General features: G+C 39.6%; 1 protein-coding gene across 4 annotated transcripts in view; it reads right to left on the bottom strand.

The window, feature by feature from the left end:
• LOC111571707 (E3 ubiquitin-protein ligase Midline-1-like) overlaps window positions 1–19,682 on the bottom strand; it is a 68,487-nt gene that overhangs the window by 28,713 nt on the left and 20,092 nt on the right. For 3 of the 4 annotated variants that reach the window (XM_055008515.1, XM_055008514.1, XM_023275005.3), the window contains one exon: window positions 250–1,037. In XM_055008515.1, coding sequence (XP_054864490.1) covers window positions 250–969 — 720 coding nt within the window. In that variant the 5' untranslated portion in view covers window positions 970–1,037. Of the gene's footprint in view, window positions 1–249; window positions 1,038–19,161; window positions 19,380–19,682 lie in introns of those variants that run through there. The other variant, XM_023275004.3, reaches the window with a different exon arrangement.

Here is a 19,682-nt window from a genome sequence, read left to right as displayed (position 1 = left end):
CGCACTTGATAATCGAATTAGATACCTGGGTAAGGATAATAGGAAATTTCATACTTCACAGCGGAATGAAATTAAAAGTTGAAAATTCATTATATGTGTAAGATAAAGAATAGAAGGTCTCTAACCTTGTCTTTCTGTAAAATTAGGCAAATATCTTTTAAAATGGACGTGATTTCTAGTGCAAATACATTTGATTAAAGTACAAAAGGACAAAAAAAAAAGAAGCGGTAGATCTTCTTCTGTGCTTACCCTGAGTTTTTCATAGCGGTCGCTCAGTGCTGCCACTTGGTGGTCCCTGTGCCTTCCAACCAGTTTGCATAATGAGCAGATCAGCTGATCATCAGTGACACAGTACATGTTCACCTTCTCCTCCTCGTGCTCCAGGCACTGGAGCCCCCTGAGGTGGGAGTCGGGCATCGGCTCGATGAGTCGGTGCCCGGTGAACGGCTTCTTGTTCGGGTGAGTCGCTCTGAGGCACTCCTCGCAGTACGACACCTCGCACGTCACGCATGTCTTAACGGCGTCCTGCGGCGGGTCCTGCTCGCAGAACTGGCACTGGACCGGCTCTGGAGGCGTGCCAGGGCTGGACATGGCGGCGCTGACGGGGACCAGCGCCAACCGGTTGCTCCCTTCCTCTCCGGGGGAGTTGGGCCCACTGTGGGGGGTGGGTAGCGGTAGAGGCAGCCCGGCGGAAGATGAAGCCCGCTGAACTCTATCGATAATGTTCTGCAAGGTCACGTTTCTCTTCAGTCCTTCTAGTCCACGCTCCGGACTCAGGGAAATGACATATCTACAGGTGGGGCACTGGAAGGCGCCGATGCTCTGAACGGATTCGTTGGTGGTGCAGTGGGAGACGAGGATGCGGTGGGCGCAGCCGAAGCACAGGCTGTGGGCGCAGGGGAGCAGCAGCGGGTCTTCAAAGAGCTCCAGGCAGATTGGGCAGGTCAGCTCTGACTCCAGAGTGTCCATCCTGCTCAGAAAAGGCCAGGCGGGACCAGGCGCAGCGTCAGCGAAATCCAGAAGAGCCGCTCAGCTGTCTGGAGATAGATGGAGCAAAAGCAGAGAGAGAAAGAGGTGGAAAAGGAAAAGAAAAGCACAGGGATTTGTGATTAAATGGAGTGAAACAGCTTACTTCTCACTGCTTTCTTGGGAGAGCTTATATCTCAATGAAGCAGACCACTGGGTGGACTTTAAGAATGGCAAAGTGTTAAGTGCCGGTTTTCTAACTCTGTATGAAAACTGATGAAAGGAAAATTGATATTTTCCGAAAAAAAAAAAAACTGCACAAACACAGAATAATTAACAAAGGCTGGCGCATTTCTTTAGATCTTTATAATCAACAACACTGTGGCTGTGAAACTTTTGCTGATGATTGACGTTCAAATCCTCAGACAACAGTATATAGAGCAGAATATGGAGTAATAAAGGGAGGGTGTGACTGCGGTGCCTATCAGCGAACAAAAGACGCAAAACCTTTTGTTATTGGCCTTGTCAGAATAGCAGGGATGTAATAATTGGTGCTGATTTTGAGTGGAATAATTATATACAGACACACAACAACTATGCAGTGCCAGACATGATATTTTTACATATAGCAACAAATCTATTAACTCTTCAGACCTCAAAACTGCACACCAAAGATGAACTTTCTAATGGTTCCTGAACTAATTATATGAAAATTAACCAAATCTAAGCCTAAAATCACTTTAGCACACATGTCTCATTAAAAAACCATTCACTCCAACCACATTCTGTAAAAACCAAAAAATTCTGCACTCCTCAGCGCAACCAAGAAGCCATTAGTGAGTCAGCTCAGACCAGCAGACAAATGTCAAAAATTCAGGGAAAAAATAAAAATAAATAAATAGTAAAATCTTGTATCTATAGCCACCATTTCCCATTATTGTTAACACCTCTTTGCCATTTATTTTTTTTATAGAATAAATAATCAAAGAAATGTAACTTTTCTTTATTTTATGAATCGTGGCAGAATTAAGTTCCCTTTACTTCTATCCATGGCTGTGCTGTTTCCATAGAAGTGCAGGAGTTTGTATTGCAGTGAAAAACAAGTCCACAGTGAGTAAAAATGCAACAGGAGCAACAAAGAAACTGGAAACAAGTTGGGGTTCTGAGGGTTACAGATGCAAGATTTCAGACTCTGACCATATACGTCATCATTCACCACTAACACCAGCTTCAACTGACTAACAAAGAAGGGTTAGTATCAAAGGAAAAGAACAGAGGAATATTGCTGTGCGACCCACAGAAAGTGGAAAATGACACTCCTGCACACTGACAACCAAACATGCAGTTTTTCTAAAATCGCTTCTGGCTTTTCTTTCAGCCACATTAGAGGCATTCTGCTGACCCTTATATGCCCTTTCATGATTCTTATTGCTGCTGACACTTTCGGTTTGGCTATGCTTGTGCAGTAGCCCACTGAAAACCAGCTTGTTTATTCCCTACAGAAAGGAGCTGATTAGAAACTGTCATCAAATGTGAACTGGAAGAGTCGTTTCTAGCTCGTGTTTGAAGCATTTTAATGCAATTTTTCAACATTCCACCCTAGCATGACAAACGGGAGGGTTGTTTTTGACGTGCAGCTGCAACCACAGCTGAAGTCACTTGGTTATTAGTGCTCATGTCCGAAGAGCTGACTCTCGATTTCCGTCTGAACCTGTCATTGTATCTCCTGGAGACTCATACAGATGAATGTAATTTATGTTGAAGTGACAGAACTTTAGTTGAGATTACAACTGACCTTAGGAAGCCTTGCCCTTTGGCACTGCATAGTCTTGACTTAGACTATAATGTCGAAGCTTGTCAGTAACCAAACTAGCCTCTGAGAAAAACACATACGTTCATCATTCAATACACAGGAGTGATTATGGCCAGACTTCCTGGCTGTCACAGCCTTTGCAGCCATTTCTTTTTACATGAACATCAAGCAAAATTAAAGCAAACTTTTGAAATGTTGCAGAAAACAACAATGCAAATTATATTTGTTTCTATTAAATCATCTGTGGGGAATAAAATAGCTAAACTGTGTAGTCGAAGCTGGAAACAAAACCACTTGTTTGCTTAAAAAACCTTGTTGAAGAATCTCATCTATGAGAGAAAAATCAATAGAAGTCCGAAGGAAGTTGGAGATATTCTTTCATGCCGGCTGCTATTGATCATATTTCATGCTATCTGGACACAAACACAAAAAAGAAAGTGGAAAAAGCTGATCAGTCATGTGAGTTAAATGTCTGCCGTTTCTTACTAATCTTAGAGAAGTTTTGTTCATTAGCTTTCCAATGCAATCCTTCAAAAACGCGCATCATAAGTAAGACAGCCCGCTTTGTTGTTGCTGCATTCATTAAGAAAGCACCTGAAAATATCAATATTTTCTCTGATAAATACACCAGTGAACTGCTGCGCAAGTGTAGCTGAGATCTATGTTGCTTAAAAATTACCTTTGAGCCTCTGATTTAAAGTTAAAAATTAACTGCTGCATGCAAGTTGTGTTGCCTTTCTCTTTCTTCATTTAGCCAGAGGGCTGTTTATAAACCGCCGGTTGGTTTTACGGACGGCAGAATAATTGCAGAAGAAACTTGGAAAGTACACAAACCCCTGAGGGAAATTAGATCAGTCCATGTAGAAGAAAACACTGCATAAAGAGAATGATATAGATAAGATTGGCACACGCTATTGCTACAACAATGAGAACCGAACAATGTACTGAATTTGAATGTTCACTATCTGCAGATTATCACACTGATCACGTTTGGCATGCAAATTAATACAACAAACAATGCTCCTATTAATAGCAGTGAAACATCGACCAAGCACAATAATGGCAATGACACAAAGACTATTTTTCCTGAGCCAAAGGCCTGCACTTCTGAGGCGGGAAAGAAATCCACTCTTATCCCCACAGTGTGGCATTTTCAGCAGATGTCACTGTTTGCTGAGATTAAAGCTTGTGTTCATCTGAGAGGACTACTGGACTGAGAATGTCTCTTCTATCCAGCCTTCTTTTATGCATGGTTTGGTCTCATCCTCTGGGGAGAAAAAAAAAAACTGCAGATAAACTCTCCTCACTTGTTCCCTCTGCTGTCCAAGCACTTTTGCCGCCTCGTATGTGAGGTCAGATAACATTCATTTGCAGAGCTGATGAGCTCCGGGAAATGGATGATAGGAAGAAAAAGATGGCGCACGGATAATATTTGTGAGATTTATTACCAAAAGGAGTCAAGCAACCTTGATCTCTTCCTTCCAAACAAGAAGGGGAAAATGTTGAAACGAAGCAAATACGGCAGGATAAATGACAGAAATGAGTGGGGAAAGATGGAAGTGATTCAGCAATCACACGCTTCAAATGAAACCAAATGGGGATGTGTTTGACGGAACTGTTAAAACAAATCCTCAGACACTCTAGCTTACTCTTAAACTTCATCTACATGTCCGACACATTGATACACATTCGCACAAACACTCTGAGGAGCCTTCCTAAGGTGTTTATATTACTGGTGAAACTTGTTGGCAGCCCGCTAAAACTTGGAGAATCGTCAGGAATCAGGAGTGCAATACGCTATTTCTGTCCTATTGGTCATTTTTTCCTCCTCAAGACATCATCTGAGAAGGAAATGAAGTAGAATTAATGCAAACTTGAAGCAACTCACGATGCTAAACAATCGGTTTTGTTTTCAAGTTTGTGTAGGAGGCTGAACGGCAGACTATACCATTCTTATTCAATCCACAAACATTTTTACAGTGTCCACAAAAAGCCTGAAGGCAAAGGCTGACAACCATGTGAGGACGCCACATTCGCAAACAGAAAACTGGTTCAACGTGTGGGAGGACGACAAAAAAAGATCTCCAAAATCAGGCTTCTCCGTCATTTATGTGCCTAACGCTCCCTCCTGAATACGAGAGATTAACCGTGAGCAACAAACCTTTCAGATGCCTTAACAGTTTTGCATCTACACGGATAAAATAATAACACAAGAGGAAGTTGTTTAAGATATTTTAAATATGTGACAATGGAATTAAAAGACCCGAAAGCTTTAGGAGTTTTAAATGAACGAGGGATTTCGAATTTTATAGTCAACTTTGCACTTCCCCTGAAGTGTTTCTAGCATCTAATACGTCAAGTAACAGTTTAAAGAAAACAAAAACTTGATAAAACCAAAAGCAAGCCACAGGCAGAATATTTAAGCATTCAAATGCTCACTGGATGGCCCCATATCCGAAGTTGGAAAGTCCTTCTTCTGGTGGTAACTTTGTGTACTTTTAAATCAGAACATGGAATCAACATGGACGTTCATACCACAGCATCTTGTATTTTATTGCATTTAAACAACACATTCTGAGCAGTTTGTTGATTTTGGAGGTAATAGAGCATAAAGTGCAACAAAGTGTGCGACAAAAGCAGGATGTGATGGTGCAGTGGGTTAAACAGCAGACTTTCATTAGGAGGGTTTCAAATCCCTGTTGAGGAATGTTGATTCTTGGCTGGACTGTCTTTGTGTATTTAAAGTGTGTGTGGTGGGAGAAATTGGGAATAGAGAGCAGAGAGAGAGAAGTTTCAGTTCCACTCCATCCACTGAAGCAATTGATAAAGCTGTTGTTCATTAATTACAGGACAGGTTGGGTTAAATTCTAGCAGGTCATAACAATTCAGTCTTCACATTCTGAGTTCGGAGAATTTAAGATCCACTTTACCTCCCGAAACAATCCCGCCTCTCATCCAGTGTCCACTTGAACATGTTTCCTTTTGTTAATCAGTGTCCAGCCTCTTCTTCAAAATGAGGTGGTGACAATACTCCAAGTGAAAATGGCCATATAAGTGGGACTATTAAAACCAGAGATCTCATGCATGAATGTATTTGGGCTCGGCGCTGTTGAAAAAAAGCGGCGGTGCAATAATGAAGTAAATTTGAAAAGGTCCAGGGACATTTTTATGCAGCCCATGTTAGCTCTCAGCCAGCTAACATAAACAGCTTTTTACAGGAGGAGAGAAAGTACAGCGAGGGGAAAAAACTTCCCCACAAAGCCAGGAAAGTTGATGGAGCTCTGACAGTTTACTGCTTGACAAGCGAGGAAACCTGCAGGCACTAAAGGATGAATAGAATAAATCCATCTCCTTCTGACAAACAAACCTAAATCTGTGTTTACATATATAGACAAGCATCGTCGCCCAAATCCAAATTGGCACATGAGATGAGGTGAAATGCCTCCCAGCACACCATAGGTGACACTGTTGAACCGTGGAATGAGGTGATGAGGAGCAGGGAATGGGGAGAACTGGTGGCAAGGAAGAGAAAGCAAGAATGTGACAGAGGGGGGGAAAAAGGCTATTCAGAGTGGGAGAGGAACTGATAAAAATCCAAGTTGTTTGTTTTTCCCACCATCACTTTGTGCCCCACAACTGTCTGAGCTGCCACATTGTGTGAAAGGCTCGTCTGCTGTGCTGGCACCACTGGAACGTCAGTACCAATAGTCTTCAGTGGGGGGCAATGCAAAGCTGAATGAGTAGTGGAAGAATGTGCCATAGTCTCTTTGTTTTTCCCTTCCTCCTCCTTTTCCCTGCAGCTTCTGCATGCGAGCAACAACATTTCTCCTTGAACATAAACTGATGTTTGACTTGTAGCGTGTTATTTAGTTGTACACTGCATTCATACATGTTGACATACAAGATAATTTGGATGTCTGTATGGAAAACGTTTTGGATGTTTTTGCTCTTTTTCCTTTCTCCTTTTGATTGAATGGTTTAGTCTTTAAAGGAAAGTGAAGCATAATGGTTTTTCATGAAAGCCAATTAACTTGTTGACAACAGTATATTGGCAATTACTTTCCAAAGCGAACCGCAGCATTTTTTTGTTGGTCTCATAACTTGAAACTCCGAGCACCATGGCGACTGTTTCAACAGAAACATCAGTTCTGATTCAAGTGTTACTTCCACAGCCAGTGTATAGTCATATAGCTACATATACTGTTCAAAAGTTTGGGGTCACTTAAAAAGTTGCCTGGCATAGGGTAGTATGAACTTTTATAAGTCTAAGTGACAACTACACTACCGTTCAGAAGTTTGGGGTCACTTAGAAATGCCCTTATTTTTAAAAGAAAAGCATTTTTTTTCAATGAAGATAACATTAAATGAATCAGAAATGCAGTCTAGACATTGTTAATGTTGTAAATGACTATTCTAGCTGGACGTTTTTAATGGAATATCTTCATAGGGGTACAGAGGAACATTTCCAGCAACCATCACTCCTGTGTTCTCATGCTACATTGTGTTAGCTAATGGAGTTGAAAGGCTAATTGATGGTTAGAAAACCCTTGTGCAATTATGTTAGCACATGAATAAAAGTTTGAGTTCTCATGGAAAACATGAAATTGTCTGGGTGACCCCAGATTTTTGAATGGTAGTGTAGGACGTACAGGTTTTGTTATAACTTGCTTTTTAGTATTTTTCCCACTTTAGCATAGCAGATTCTGGATTCTAGGGTTAAAGCTACCATCTGTGCACATCCTAAAGCCTTTCTCTTGTTATTTTAAAACTGATTAAACTGCTTGATTTTATTTCTATGCCGCCATATGAAGGGATTACAAGTGAAAACTCAGCAATTACAGTTCCTAATCCCAACAGTACTGAGTCACTGCACCAGCATTCTGTCTGTCCAGTAGTTTGATGGAGGATTGGTATCCAACAAGACATTACTGAGCCCAGTTTGTCACATACAGACCCCTTGACATCACTTTCAAATGCACTCTTTTATGTTATTTTGAAATGTGCAGGGCAGATTGATAGACTTCTATAGAATTTCCTGAACATTTAAAATAGACATCATGAAATCATAGGTTTTTGCCAACCAAAAGTTTGCCCAAAACATGACCTTTGTCTAAGCCAAACCAACTACTTTTGGTTCCTAACGTTACCAAACAATGAGCAAAAGTGAAAATGAAGTCAAAAATAAAACAAATTCTCAATTCAATGTTGTTTTCTATGTGCAATATCAATAACTTGAATCGACCAGACTTCCATGATATCACATATGTAGCCTGAAATGGTAAAAAATCACCAGTGTTTTCAACCAAGTCAAGTCATGGAGCTACAGTTAGCTTAGCATAAGTGCAAATGACAGCTGTCATTTCAGCCAGTATATTTAGCCAGTACATGCATAGTTTCCAAATCTCCTTTGAAGAAAATAAAATTTTTCTCACTGGCTGCCTTTAACAAACCACTAAGAATTTTGACTAAATAAGCTTCCTTTCTTTAGTCCTACCTCCTCTCCTTCCTCCGCTTTTAGACTAACCTGAGTCATTGAAGATTCAAAGACAGGCCATAAAATCAAACTCAAACCAGACATGACTATATTATAGGAACTATGTGGAGGTTTTGGCAGCGAAAACTGGCCAACAAAGAGGTATTTCAAGAACAGAGCCTCTCAACTGCATTACCATGTGGTGATGCTAATACACTGTAACCTGACAACAGCTCACCATGACAAATCAATGCATTCTCCCTTGAAGTTCACAGTGTACAAGCTTGGAAGCAAAATGGGGAAAAACAGTAAACAGATATTTAAGCACTTCACCCACTGCCAATAATTGACAATGCAAACAATTCTTTGTTGCAGTCCTGCATGGAAACAAAAGCATTGTGAAAATCCGGATGTGGCTCTAATCCCAGTGCCCTTTTCCATACAGATAGTGGTATAATATTCAACAGATATAAGCTGAGAGGATCTGTGGCAGCGGTGCTTCTCATTTTAGGAGAATCATATTGACATTTCTGTATCTAAATCTCTTCCAGGAGTGTGTGCAAGAGATCTAAAAATTTCTATTCGGAGGGGTGCAAATGTCATTGCACTGATGCTCCCCTCAAACACCGAATGTTTTACGATGAAACAAAACTTTCTATATGGTCTCTGATCCGTAAATGTCAGCGCATAACCTTTTGCAACTGAGCATTCTTTTAGTCTTAGTTATTTTTTGAACTATATCCGCCGCTGTCTCCCTGGAAAACAAGTAGGGAAACGCTAATAAAGCCTTTTCAGAAATTAACCGTCTTTCAACTTTTGATCTCTCTTTTCCTGTTTATATTTGGGCTCCCATTAGTGTGCGCCTTTTCCTCTAAATCTTTCATTAACTTTGGCTCCGTGAAGGTTGCAGCCTTCTCTTGCACTCATAGTTTAAGCTGCTAAAATTTTCATAGGAGCTCTTTCTGTCCATTTTCTAAAAACTGATTCAACAAGAGCAAGACGTGGACAAAAACAGAGGCGAGAGGGTTTTTTTTTGTTTTTTTTTTTTTTAAAAGAATGTGAGTGGCTCTGCATAATTCATGGAGCCGCTCATAATGCTGTTAATAAATGTTAATAATTGTGCATCTATCCACTGTTTCTTCTTCTTCAGCTGTTTTAATAATGAAATCCTTTTTAAAACCCTACTTAAAGTTCAATTTAATTCATGTCTGTTTAAGCTTTTTGGTAAAATTAATATTTCAACTTCACCATTTTGCAAATTGAGCTGAAAAACGTGCATTTTTGTGGGAAAATTCCATCCCTAGATTGCTTTAACGATAAAAATCAATCAGGAATAATTAGAATGAGCAACCAGAAGTGGTGTAACCTTCTCAGAACACACATTTGGGTCCATTTGGTGTTTTGACATGAGCAACTGTGGCAGTTCACGGAGCAGAACTGAGAAGTAGGTCATCCCCATTGACCTGGCTCACATAATCAGCATGCTCTGTGTGTGTCACTTCATGATTGTGCCGTTCCAATTCTCTCTTAACTCGCAGGAGGCAGAAAAGAGCAAACGCACAACAGCGGAATGTTAGAACCAAGCGAAAGAGGGCAAAGCATCTGAAGCCGAGGCGTAAACACGATGCTATCCGCCCGTCTGCTGTCAGAAAGTCACATTGCTGGGACTTGTTTGGCCGATTGCATTTGAAATATATACTCGCAATGCACTTAAAAGCAAAGGCGACCATTTTAAGCAGCCTAATTCGCCCACAAACGCACCTACTTTGGCAATCGGGACACTCAGGAAGAAGAAGCAGTGCTCAATTATTCACATTTTTGTGAAAAACCCAATCAATTATTTAGAGTCGTAGTGAATCGCTGAGCACCTCTTCTTGCCTTCCTGTTTCGCCAACATTTAAACCATCTGACACCTTGTTTACCTCAATGTGTCGAAGAATTTGAAAAGATCCCTCAACCGCTTATGGGATTTGCCATTCAGGAACAATAACAATAATCTGCTTTCATAGCAGCAGCAGAGATTAACCCCTGACCCGGTGCAGTCGATGGGAACAAGTTGTCTTTTCAGGGTCATGCTTCATCGTGTCAAGGTTGAAGCAAATAGCTGCTGCGAATTGATCTTGACAAAAAATAGAATTATCGTAGACAGAACTATAAAAAACATGCATATTTTTACTGTTTTTTGCAATTTTTTTTAAAATACAACTACTTTATTTATTTGAAGAAAAGGGTATATAATTATTTTTTAACTATTATTTTATGGTTTTCTAATCTTTTGTTAAATTACAAATAATATTGAGAAAAATCCAGAAGAAATAAATAAAATTATATGTTAACCATAAAATAATAAAAAAATAAATAAATTTAAAAATAGGCCAAAACTTGAATATCAACATAAAAATACATATATATTTACAAATAGTACTTTCCACAAGGTGTGACTGTGAAATTGCTGTTTTATTTTATTTAAATCAACTAAAATATCACTATTTTTTGCATATATCTGCTGTTATTTCCACTGTTTCTACTATTTTTGAACATCCACTACCAATTTTTAACATTACCATTTTATTTCTGGCATCCTTGCTGCCAGATTTTTTTTCAATTTATTTTATTTATTTATTTATTTATTTATTTATTTATTACAGTATGCACCAACGCAGTCATGCAGAAAGATGCTCAAGTTATTTTCCTGCAATGTTTCCTTGCAATTACTTTTCTCCAGCGCTGCTTGGAGGAATCGGGTGATAAATCTTGAAGTGCAAACGCTGGAAGAAATTAATTTTATATAGTCCACAGCCTCGCTTGCAGGTGTAGGTGCCATAAATCCAATTAGGACAGAGGGAGAAAAAGTACACTTTGGCGACGAACATGCCCAGAGCTAAAGCTAACGAAGTCCAAACTCCACTTTTAGACAACTGAGAAAAAGCTTTAAGCTTCAGATGTCAAATTCAAAGCGTCTCAAACTCTCTCGCATCTCCTCCCCCTCTCCTGCCTCCCCCCTTTCCTCTCCCAGTGAGGCTGCATTTAACAAGTTAACAACACTAACAGTTGCCACACACAAATAAAGTCTTTGTCTGATTCCAAAAAGCCTGCCATGTTGATCCCTAATCCGCTTCCTACTCTACGGACTGTGACCAATCGCGGCCTTTTATGTTTCGAAGCGGTCAGTCACACCTAACAGGATTGGCCGGTCATAGTCTGGGATGCCGAGGATATTAGCGATTATAATATAGGGTGACGTTTGTGATTGTGGTGTGTGTGTGTGGCGGGATCCGTCTGGGATGCTGCTTGTGTGACCCAGATTGAGTACAATATGAAATTAGGCGTCATGTTTGGGGGGCTGGAGATTATAGAGGGCAAAAAACATGTCTGGATTTGTCAAGGACGTATTCATGAATGATGTTTGGTGCCATCACATAGAAACACACGATGAAGAGATAACTGCAGTTGTGTCAAATACTGAAAAAAAAAAAAGACACTCATGAGGGTTGTTAGTTCCACTTTTTTTTTTTTTTTTTGCAAAAAACTCTAAAATCAGGGGTGTCAAACATGCGGCCCGCGGGCCAAAACCAACCCTCCAGAGGGTCCAGTCTGGTCCTCAAAGTGTAAAAATTACAGAGAAGACGTTAATTGCAGATTGTAAATTAGTAAAACTATAAATTTAAAATAATTTCTGCACCATGACAAGTTGTTTTGATCATAAAGTAAAATACTAGATTGCTCATTGTTCTTTTGTCATTTCGGGTCTCATTTTTGTAATATTTTGTCTTGTTTTTGTTGCTTTTTTTTGTCTCCTTTTTTGTCTGACTTTTGTCGTTTGTCTCATGTTTTTGTCGTCTTCTGTTTCCTTTTTGTCTCACTTGTGTTTGTTGTCTTACTTTTGTTGTTTTGTTCCTTTTTGTCATTTCTTGTTTCATTTGTGTCCATTTTTGTCGTTTTGTAACATTTTTGTCAAATCTTTGTCTCTTTTTGTTATATTTCGTACCACTTGTCTCATTTTTTGTCATTTTGTTTCACACTTTTGTCATTTTGTGTCTCATTTTTGTAACATCTTGTCGTGTTTTTTGTCTTTTCTTTTTTTTTATCTGACTTTTGTCATTTTGATCATAAAAGAAAATACTATATTGTTCAGTTCCAGATACCTGAGGCTAAATGTTTTGTTCTTTTGTAGACTCTCTGTGAGCTGGAAGTTGTAATGTGTGTAATGTGATAAACTGAGGCTGAATGTTGCTGAAACTGAATTTATTTTTCTTCAGAAACTTCAGGTTGTTCATGATGTTTTATAAAAAGATAACTCCTTAAATGTGAACATTTCTGTACTAAAACAAAGGAAACATTCGGAGTTGTGCTTATTTATCGGTTATTATGCTGTGATTTTACTGGTCCAGCCCACTTGAGATGAAATTGGGCTGAATGTGGCTCCTGAACTAAAACGACTTTGACGCCCCTGCCTTAAATATTTGCTCTTTTAGCTCCTTGCTCGTCTTTATTTGAAGTAGAAACCTGCCATCTGTGACGACGTGCACTCACCGAGCCCTCATGTTGCTATATTTCACTTTAAAACCCTACAAATTTACTTAACGCCTCCTTCCACGATCACAATTATTCTATAATGCTTTAATGTTGCCTCAAAATATGTGCTTCGGATCCCCAAGTGGAGATGAAAGTGATTAAATGCTGGTTATTCCCTGAAGTGCTAAATTATCATTGCAACTTTGATTGGATAATGAAATGTTTTCAACATGAAAGCAGCCCCAGAGAGCTGGCAGAGATTAGGTAAGCTTGTGTGTGTGTGCATGAACAGGGCCACACAAACACAGTGCAGCATGCGGCATCTGCATGGCTCGTGCAGTGCAGCATGCCAGAAGATTTTTCTCATTTGATGTGAAGTATTCAGGGCAGAAAAGACGCCGCAAGAATCGCCCCCTTTTGCATGTTGTTCGTGTGGTATTAAGTCTTATTTGATCAAAACGAGACACAAAATATACCTCAGCTTCACTAATGTTCTTCTCATTGCAAGATTTCTTCATATTTTTGGCCAAAAAATAAGACTTTTTTGTGTTTCTTTCCATGTGAACTCAGTTTAACCTCCTTCTAGGTCGAGCACCTTGTGTCATAACACCGAACATATGGACAGGTTTAAAGTGCGCTTATAATCATGTGGGATTTTCAACCCTTGCATGCTTTGAGTATTCAAAAGTGTTGGAATGTCACTAAATGTGATGGGATTGAACCTTTCGAGAGACCCCCCTTTTCAGAGAGTGATGGATATTCCTAAAGGCTGTGATCTGACTTTTTAACATGTGCTGATCTGCAGCAGATTAAGCGAAGCCCTCGATGCGTATCAAATGACCACGACGTGTCTTCAGACTCGCTATTGGAGGAGGAAAAATAACACCCAGTCGTATCCGAAACCTGTGAAGGGTTGTTTATCAGGCTGCACGGTCAGGGAATCTGTGATGTCTTCTTTTTTTCTCCTTCCTTGCGGTAAAACTGCAAAAGGTCATGTGTTTTTTTAAGGATTCCAAAGAAGTGTTGATTTTGGCACCTCGGGTTTTGACGCTATGAGGGAAATGTCTCTCAGCTTCAATGCAATTCTTCTAGTTAGATTATTTTTAGTCTAGTTTCAATGAGGAGAAACTTCTCATTTTTGCCTGACATTGTCATCTCTTGCTGTCGTACACTTGACCTTGCTCTGCAGTTACACAACACACTCCTCAGTACGTTTCCATGATCATTTCCAGACTCAAGCAGAGACCCTCAGACTCAGGTCACACTGCCCACCTCGACCTGTACATGACATGTTTGTTCTGTGCAGGGCTGCTGCTACTGTCTTTCTACGCTGAGTTTACCTTTTCATAGACAGTATTAGAACATTTGTCTTTATCTCATTCTAAATTAACTCATTCAGAATGAAAGAGAAAGAATGCATAGTGGAAAAATCTGTTACCTTATTGACATAATAGAGACCCAATGTCAGCTATAATTTCTGACTCTATAGTGCACATGGAGGGTCCACCTCCTCCTTTAATAAAATACAGTTTACTAATATTGTTCTTTAAAGACAATATTCAGAAAATTACCTATTTTTTCATGTCTGTGACATACACTAACGTTCCGAAGTTTGGGGTCATCCAGGCAATTTCATGTTTTCCATGAAAACTCACACTTTGGTTCATGTGCTAACATAACTGCACAAGGGTTTTCTAATCATCAATGAGCCTTTCAACACCATTAGCTAACACAATGTAGCATTAGAACACAGGAGTGATGGTTGCTGGAAATGTTCCTCTGTACCCCTATGGAGATATTCCATGAAACATTTCCAGCTAGAATAATCATTTACCACATGAACAATGTTTAGACTGTATTTCTGATTCATTTAATGTTGTCTTCATTGAGGAAAAAAACAGTTTTCTTTCCAAAATCAGGACATTTCTATGTGACCCCAAACTTTTGAACAGTAGAGTAGATGGATATAGGCCAGACATTACGCCTGGAGTGCAAGGTATCAGTTACATGACTACTGCAGGAGGATGTCAATATGACTACCAACAGATCGTTTCACTTTTGATTTTACCACTAGCATGACGCAGGAAAAATAGGCTGAAGGCTGCCAGCTGCATCTCCAGATCAGTTTCCCAAACGCTACAGCCCCAAACACCCCAACATTGTCATTGCCAGACTTGGGACCCCCACTGTCCCCACTAGTGGTTACTTTAAACTCATATCTCTTATAACAATTATAGCTAAAACATGCTTTTCCTAATCATTGTAAACTCGAAATCTTCCTTCCACCTCTACTTGGTGCAACAAAACTGCATTTTCATGCAATTCAGCAAACTTATTTTCTGTTCGATTACATTAGTTTGTGACTTAAGATGCCTGCCTACCAGCAGAACCAAATCAGTTTTTTGTGTCTAAAATGACTTCGTAGAAAAAGTGGAGCAAGCTGTGATGATGTATTTATAGATCAAAATGTTAAAAACTTTTGGGTAATACCACACTACCACACACACTGGAGAGGCCCCTGACAGCAGTAAAGAAAGAAAAAAAGTTAGAGGAACCACTTATCCTCTCCACAGGACTACACAAACTGCCAAGTTTCACTGAACCGATTGTGTTCGTTGTCACAGTTTCTGAAGTCTCCATGGCAACGTTGCACTCTCATCTTATTCGGTTGGTGATTAAAGAATGCACTGGGGTGGATAAAATGAACTGATCTAGAGTGGGAAATAGAGTGAGAATGAGAGGAAAAAAAAAAACATATTCCAGTACGTCTTTGTCCCTTTTCAAGGATGTTTAGATAGCAATTGGCAGTTTGCCCCTCGAGCGTCTGAAGTGGGCGACTGCTGACGCTTTGAAGATCAAATTAACCAATTAGGGAGTGATAAGAGCCTCACCAGTTGTACCTCCCCATTTTTATCATGTAAGCTACACTCTGGTGAGATAACCAAGTATTTCAGGGGGAACCTTGGTGGCTAATGCTATCAGCAACAAGCAAAAAAGTTTTCCTGAAAACATCTGATTAAAGCAACAAGCTTTATTAAGATCCAAAACGCACCTTACTAGTAAAAAAAAACAAAAAAAAAAAGCCAACTAGCACACAGGAAAACAGATTCCTCCTCACTATATTTATCTACATTGTTCCCACAGTAGCTCTTCAGGTGGGAGGAGGGGAAAGAAACTGAAAGATCTGACAGCTGAGATGCTTTTCTCAAGCCTGCCCAGGCTGACAATGTCTCAGTGAAACATGTCAGGGGAAACAGGAAAAGAAACAGCAACAATACTATTGTTGCTGTATTGGTCGACGTTGTGACAACTGCAAACCAAACATGAAACAAAGCCTTTTTGTCGTCTCCGTTTGTCTAAGCAAATGTGGGCGGCGGTAAACTTATACACACTGTAAGAATATAAGTTCAGCTTTTCATGGATAAATGCAGCTGTTTTGTAGGACTTTTTAACAGTTACTGTAGATAAAAGTGACTGCTTCTTGCTCCTGTCACAGTTTGGAAACAGCACAACAACGGCTAAAAGTAAAGAGATACGCAGAAATGTCATGTGCAGTCTGACCGTTATAATGCCATCAGTCATAAAACAGACAATTATTTGGTGACAAAAATTTCCCAAAAAATGTCCAAGAGTTTTCAAAGTTTGCACAGGTGTTCCCAAAAGTGAGGGAAAAATATACATATATATATATGGGCTCCAAATGCTTTAGATATGTGACCAATTAAACTTTTATTTGTTTCCATACTTTACTCCAGTGTTTGCACAGCCTGCAGTTCAACCTAGTATGCCTGAAAAGTCCCTGAATTTTTGTCATGTGACTGTTTTCAGGGTGTTTTACAGAGTTTGATCAATGCAATCAGTTTAATTTGGACAATTTTTTTGTGAAATAAAGTCACTTTGGTTAAATAAAATGGTTTTTAGCTTAGATTTGGTTATATTTTTCAGCACAGGAAAGCTGAGTAGTTCAAGGACAGTTGAAAAGCTGAGCATTCTTTCTGTTGTTACAGATTATTTGTCCATTAAATGGTGCCGTTTTGGTGATAACCTTCCAACAGGTTATGAAGTTCAGATAATAAAGACTTTCTAATCAAATGTGTATTTTAAGATTAAAATCTAAAGAAGCTATCACAAAGCTTTAGTTTTATTATCCAATGGCACAGAAAATTAAAGATGAGTAGTTCAAGGGCAATCAGAAAGCTGAAAACCTGAGAATTCTTCCCGTTTTTACAATTTCTTACTTAAATAAATGCTGACATTTTGGTGGTTTTCTAAAAAGATAACCAGCTTTTCAAGCCTGCCAACAAGCTACGGAGTTCAGACGATTAAACATTTCCTAACAAAAGAGATATTTTTAAGATTAAAAGATATTTTTAAATTAAAATTAAAAAAGAAGCTACCACACAACTTTAGTCATATATTCAATGGTACAGCACATTACAGATCAGTAGTTCAAGGACCACCAGAAAGATGAAAATCTGATCATTCTTCCCATTTTTAAAGTTTCTTTCTCTAATAAATGGTGACATTGGGGTGATTTAAAAAAAAAAAAAAAAGATAACATGCTTTTAAAGCCTGCCAACAGGTTATGAAGTTCAGACAATTAAAAACTTTTTCACAAAAATGTATTTTTTAAGGACTAAAATTGAAAAAAGCCACCACAAAACATGAATTGTATTATCCAATGATATTGAAAATTAAAGATGAGTAGTTCAAGGACCATCAGAAAGCTGAAAATGTAAGCATTCTTCCTGTTTTTACAGTTTCTTACTTGAATAAATGTTGACATTTTGGTGTTGTTTTTTTTTTTTTTTTAAGATAAGCTTTTCAGGTCTGCCAACAGGTTATAGAGTTCAGACAATGAAAAACTTTCTCACAAAATGTTTAAGACTAAAATCTAAAGAAGCAACCACATAACTTTAGTTATATTATCCAATGGTACAACACATTACAGATCAGTAGTTCAAGGACTATCAGAAAGCTGAAAATCTAAGCATTCCTTCTGTTTTTATGGTTTCTTACTCTAAAAAAAATCACCAAAATGTCACCATTTATTAAAGATAATATGTTTTTCAAGCCTGTCAACAGGTTATGGAGTTCAGATGATTCAAAACCGTCGAACAAATTCTTTATATATATATATATATATATATATATATATATATATATATATATATATATATATATATATATATATATATATATAAAAACAAATTCTCTATTTTCAAGATCAAAATGTCAAGAAGCTGCCACAAAACTTGCACACAAAGTCTCTTTTGCATTTCTTTCACTCAGTCAAGGCTTACACTTGTCGCTTCAGCTGAAACGACAAACTGCGATCACTGCACAACTGCCTCCTGTCCTCATAGTCGCACAGACGAAACCCTGAACTGTGCTTTTTCCTTGATCCCAATGACCCCTAGCAGGTGAGCAGGATCAGCGGCAGCATCGCGCCAGCTGTCGCACACGCTTCGGCGGAACGCACGCACACTCACACACGCATGCACTGACACGCACTAAACACGCCTCAGCACACCGGAGATGCGGTGAAATTGAATAGCTTGACCTCTGGGAAGGCTCGTAAAAACACAGCGAGTTGTAGAGAACGTACGGTGGCACGACCCGCATAAGGATTTACGATCAAAAAGGTGCGTTTCTAGTATATTCAGAGTGGAAAGTGGCACCCAGATTAACATGCGCTCTCCACTTTAGCACTTAAATAAAAAAAAGACCAAACATTGGGGACTTTTAAAGCTCCTTTAACACACATCCTTCACATCCAGCACTCAAGTACGCACACATTTTAAGCATCCCATGAGGCACTGTCTCCTGTCTTTGTGTGTGTTGGGCTTCAAGCGAGCGCCAAAACACACAGTGGCTCTTTGAAACTGGGTCACAAAAGACAAGCGATGCTACTCCACCCACGCAGTCAAAGTGCTTTTTTATGTGTGGTCAGTATCTAAAGTCAATACCTATGAAGCATTACACACAAAATCTCTTATTTGGAGCGTGTGGACGAGATATTTTAGTAAGGATTATGGTCTCTCGTAGTAAGAATGACACCTTTAAATTAGTCTTATATGATAAAAGCAGCTGAAGTTTCTTCTAAACTATGATACAGATGGTTCCACAACCCTCATTGGCTGCATCCTAAAGCCACGGCTCTATCATTATCATTCCAGTAATGCTGGCACTCAGTGCTTCCACTTCTCATTTCCACCGAGGATACACTTAGAGCTGGAGATTGAGGGTGAAAGCGTTGCGGGAATGCCCCCGGGGACTTAAGGTAAACTCAAGAAGAACACAAACTCCCAGTGAGACTTCCCCTCCCTCGCCCCTTTAACACACAAAACAAGCTTTCCTTCTACCTCCTCCCTCCTCCTCCTCTTCTTCTTACCTTCCACATGATTAAATTCCCATCATCCACAAACAAAAGTGAAAAAAAAAGAGAGAGAGAGGTGGAGAGAGGAGAATGGCAGCTATCTTTGGCTCTTCTCCTCTGTGGGATGCAGAAGCAAAAAGCAGCAGCGAACTTCGGCGAGGATGTGGATACGTCTCCGTGGCTGTGTCATCACCTCTCATGACATGTTTCCTCCCCTGCCTGTGTAAAGCCTTTCCATCCTGACCCGGCAGAGAGAGAGAGAGAGAGAGAGAGAGAGAGAGAAACTAGTGCGCCGCCCACCTCTCTGTTTTCCCCTCCTCCTCTGTCCAGTCCTCTCCTTTCTGTTTCCCTGTATTCAAATCTGCCAGTGAGCTGTCCTGCCTCTAAGTAGGCCAATCACTGAACCACTAGGGGGTGGAGTCTGAGCGTGTGCGTGTGCAGCTATGATGTGTCATGCAGATTGTGCCAGTGTGTAGAGTGCATGTGTGCTGATCCTTTACTAATATGCTCGCTTGCATACATGCAGAAGTGTGGGC

Source organism: Amphiprion ocellaris, chromosome 24 (assembly GCF_022539595.1).
Source record: "Amphiprion ocellaris isolate individual 3 ecotype Okinawa chromosome 24, ASM2253959v1, whole genome shotgun sequence".
In the NCBI taxonomy this organism is placed as follows: domain Eukaryota; kingdom Metazoa; phylum Chordata; class Actinopteri; family Pomacentridae; genus Amphiprion; species Amphiprion ocellaris.
Note: the sequence above shows the minus strand (reverse complement) of the source record. Positions and strands in the feature narration are given on the sequence as shown.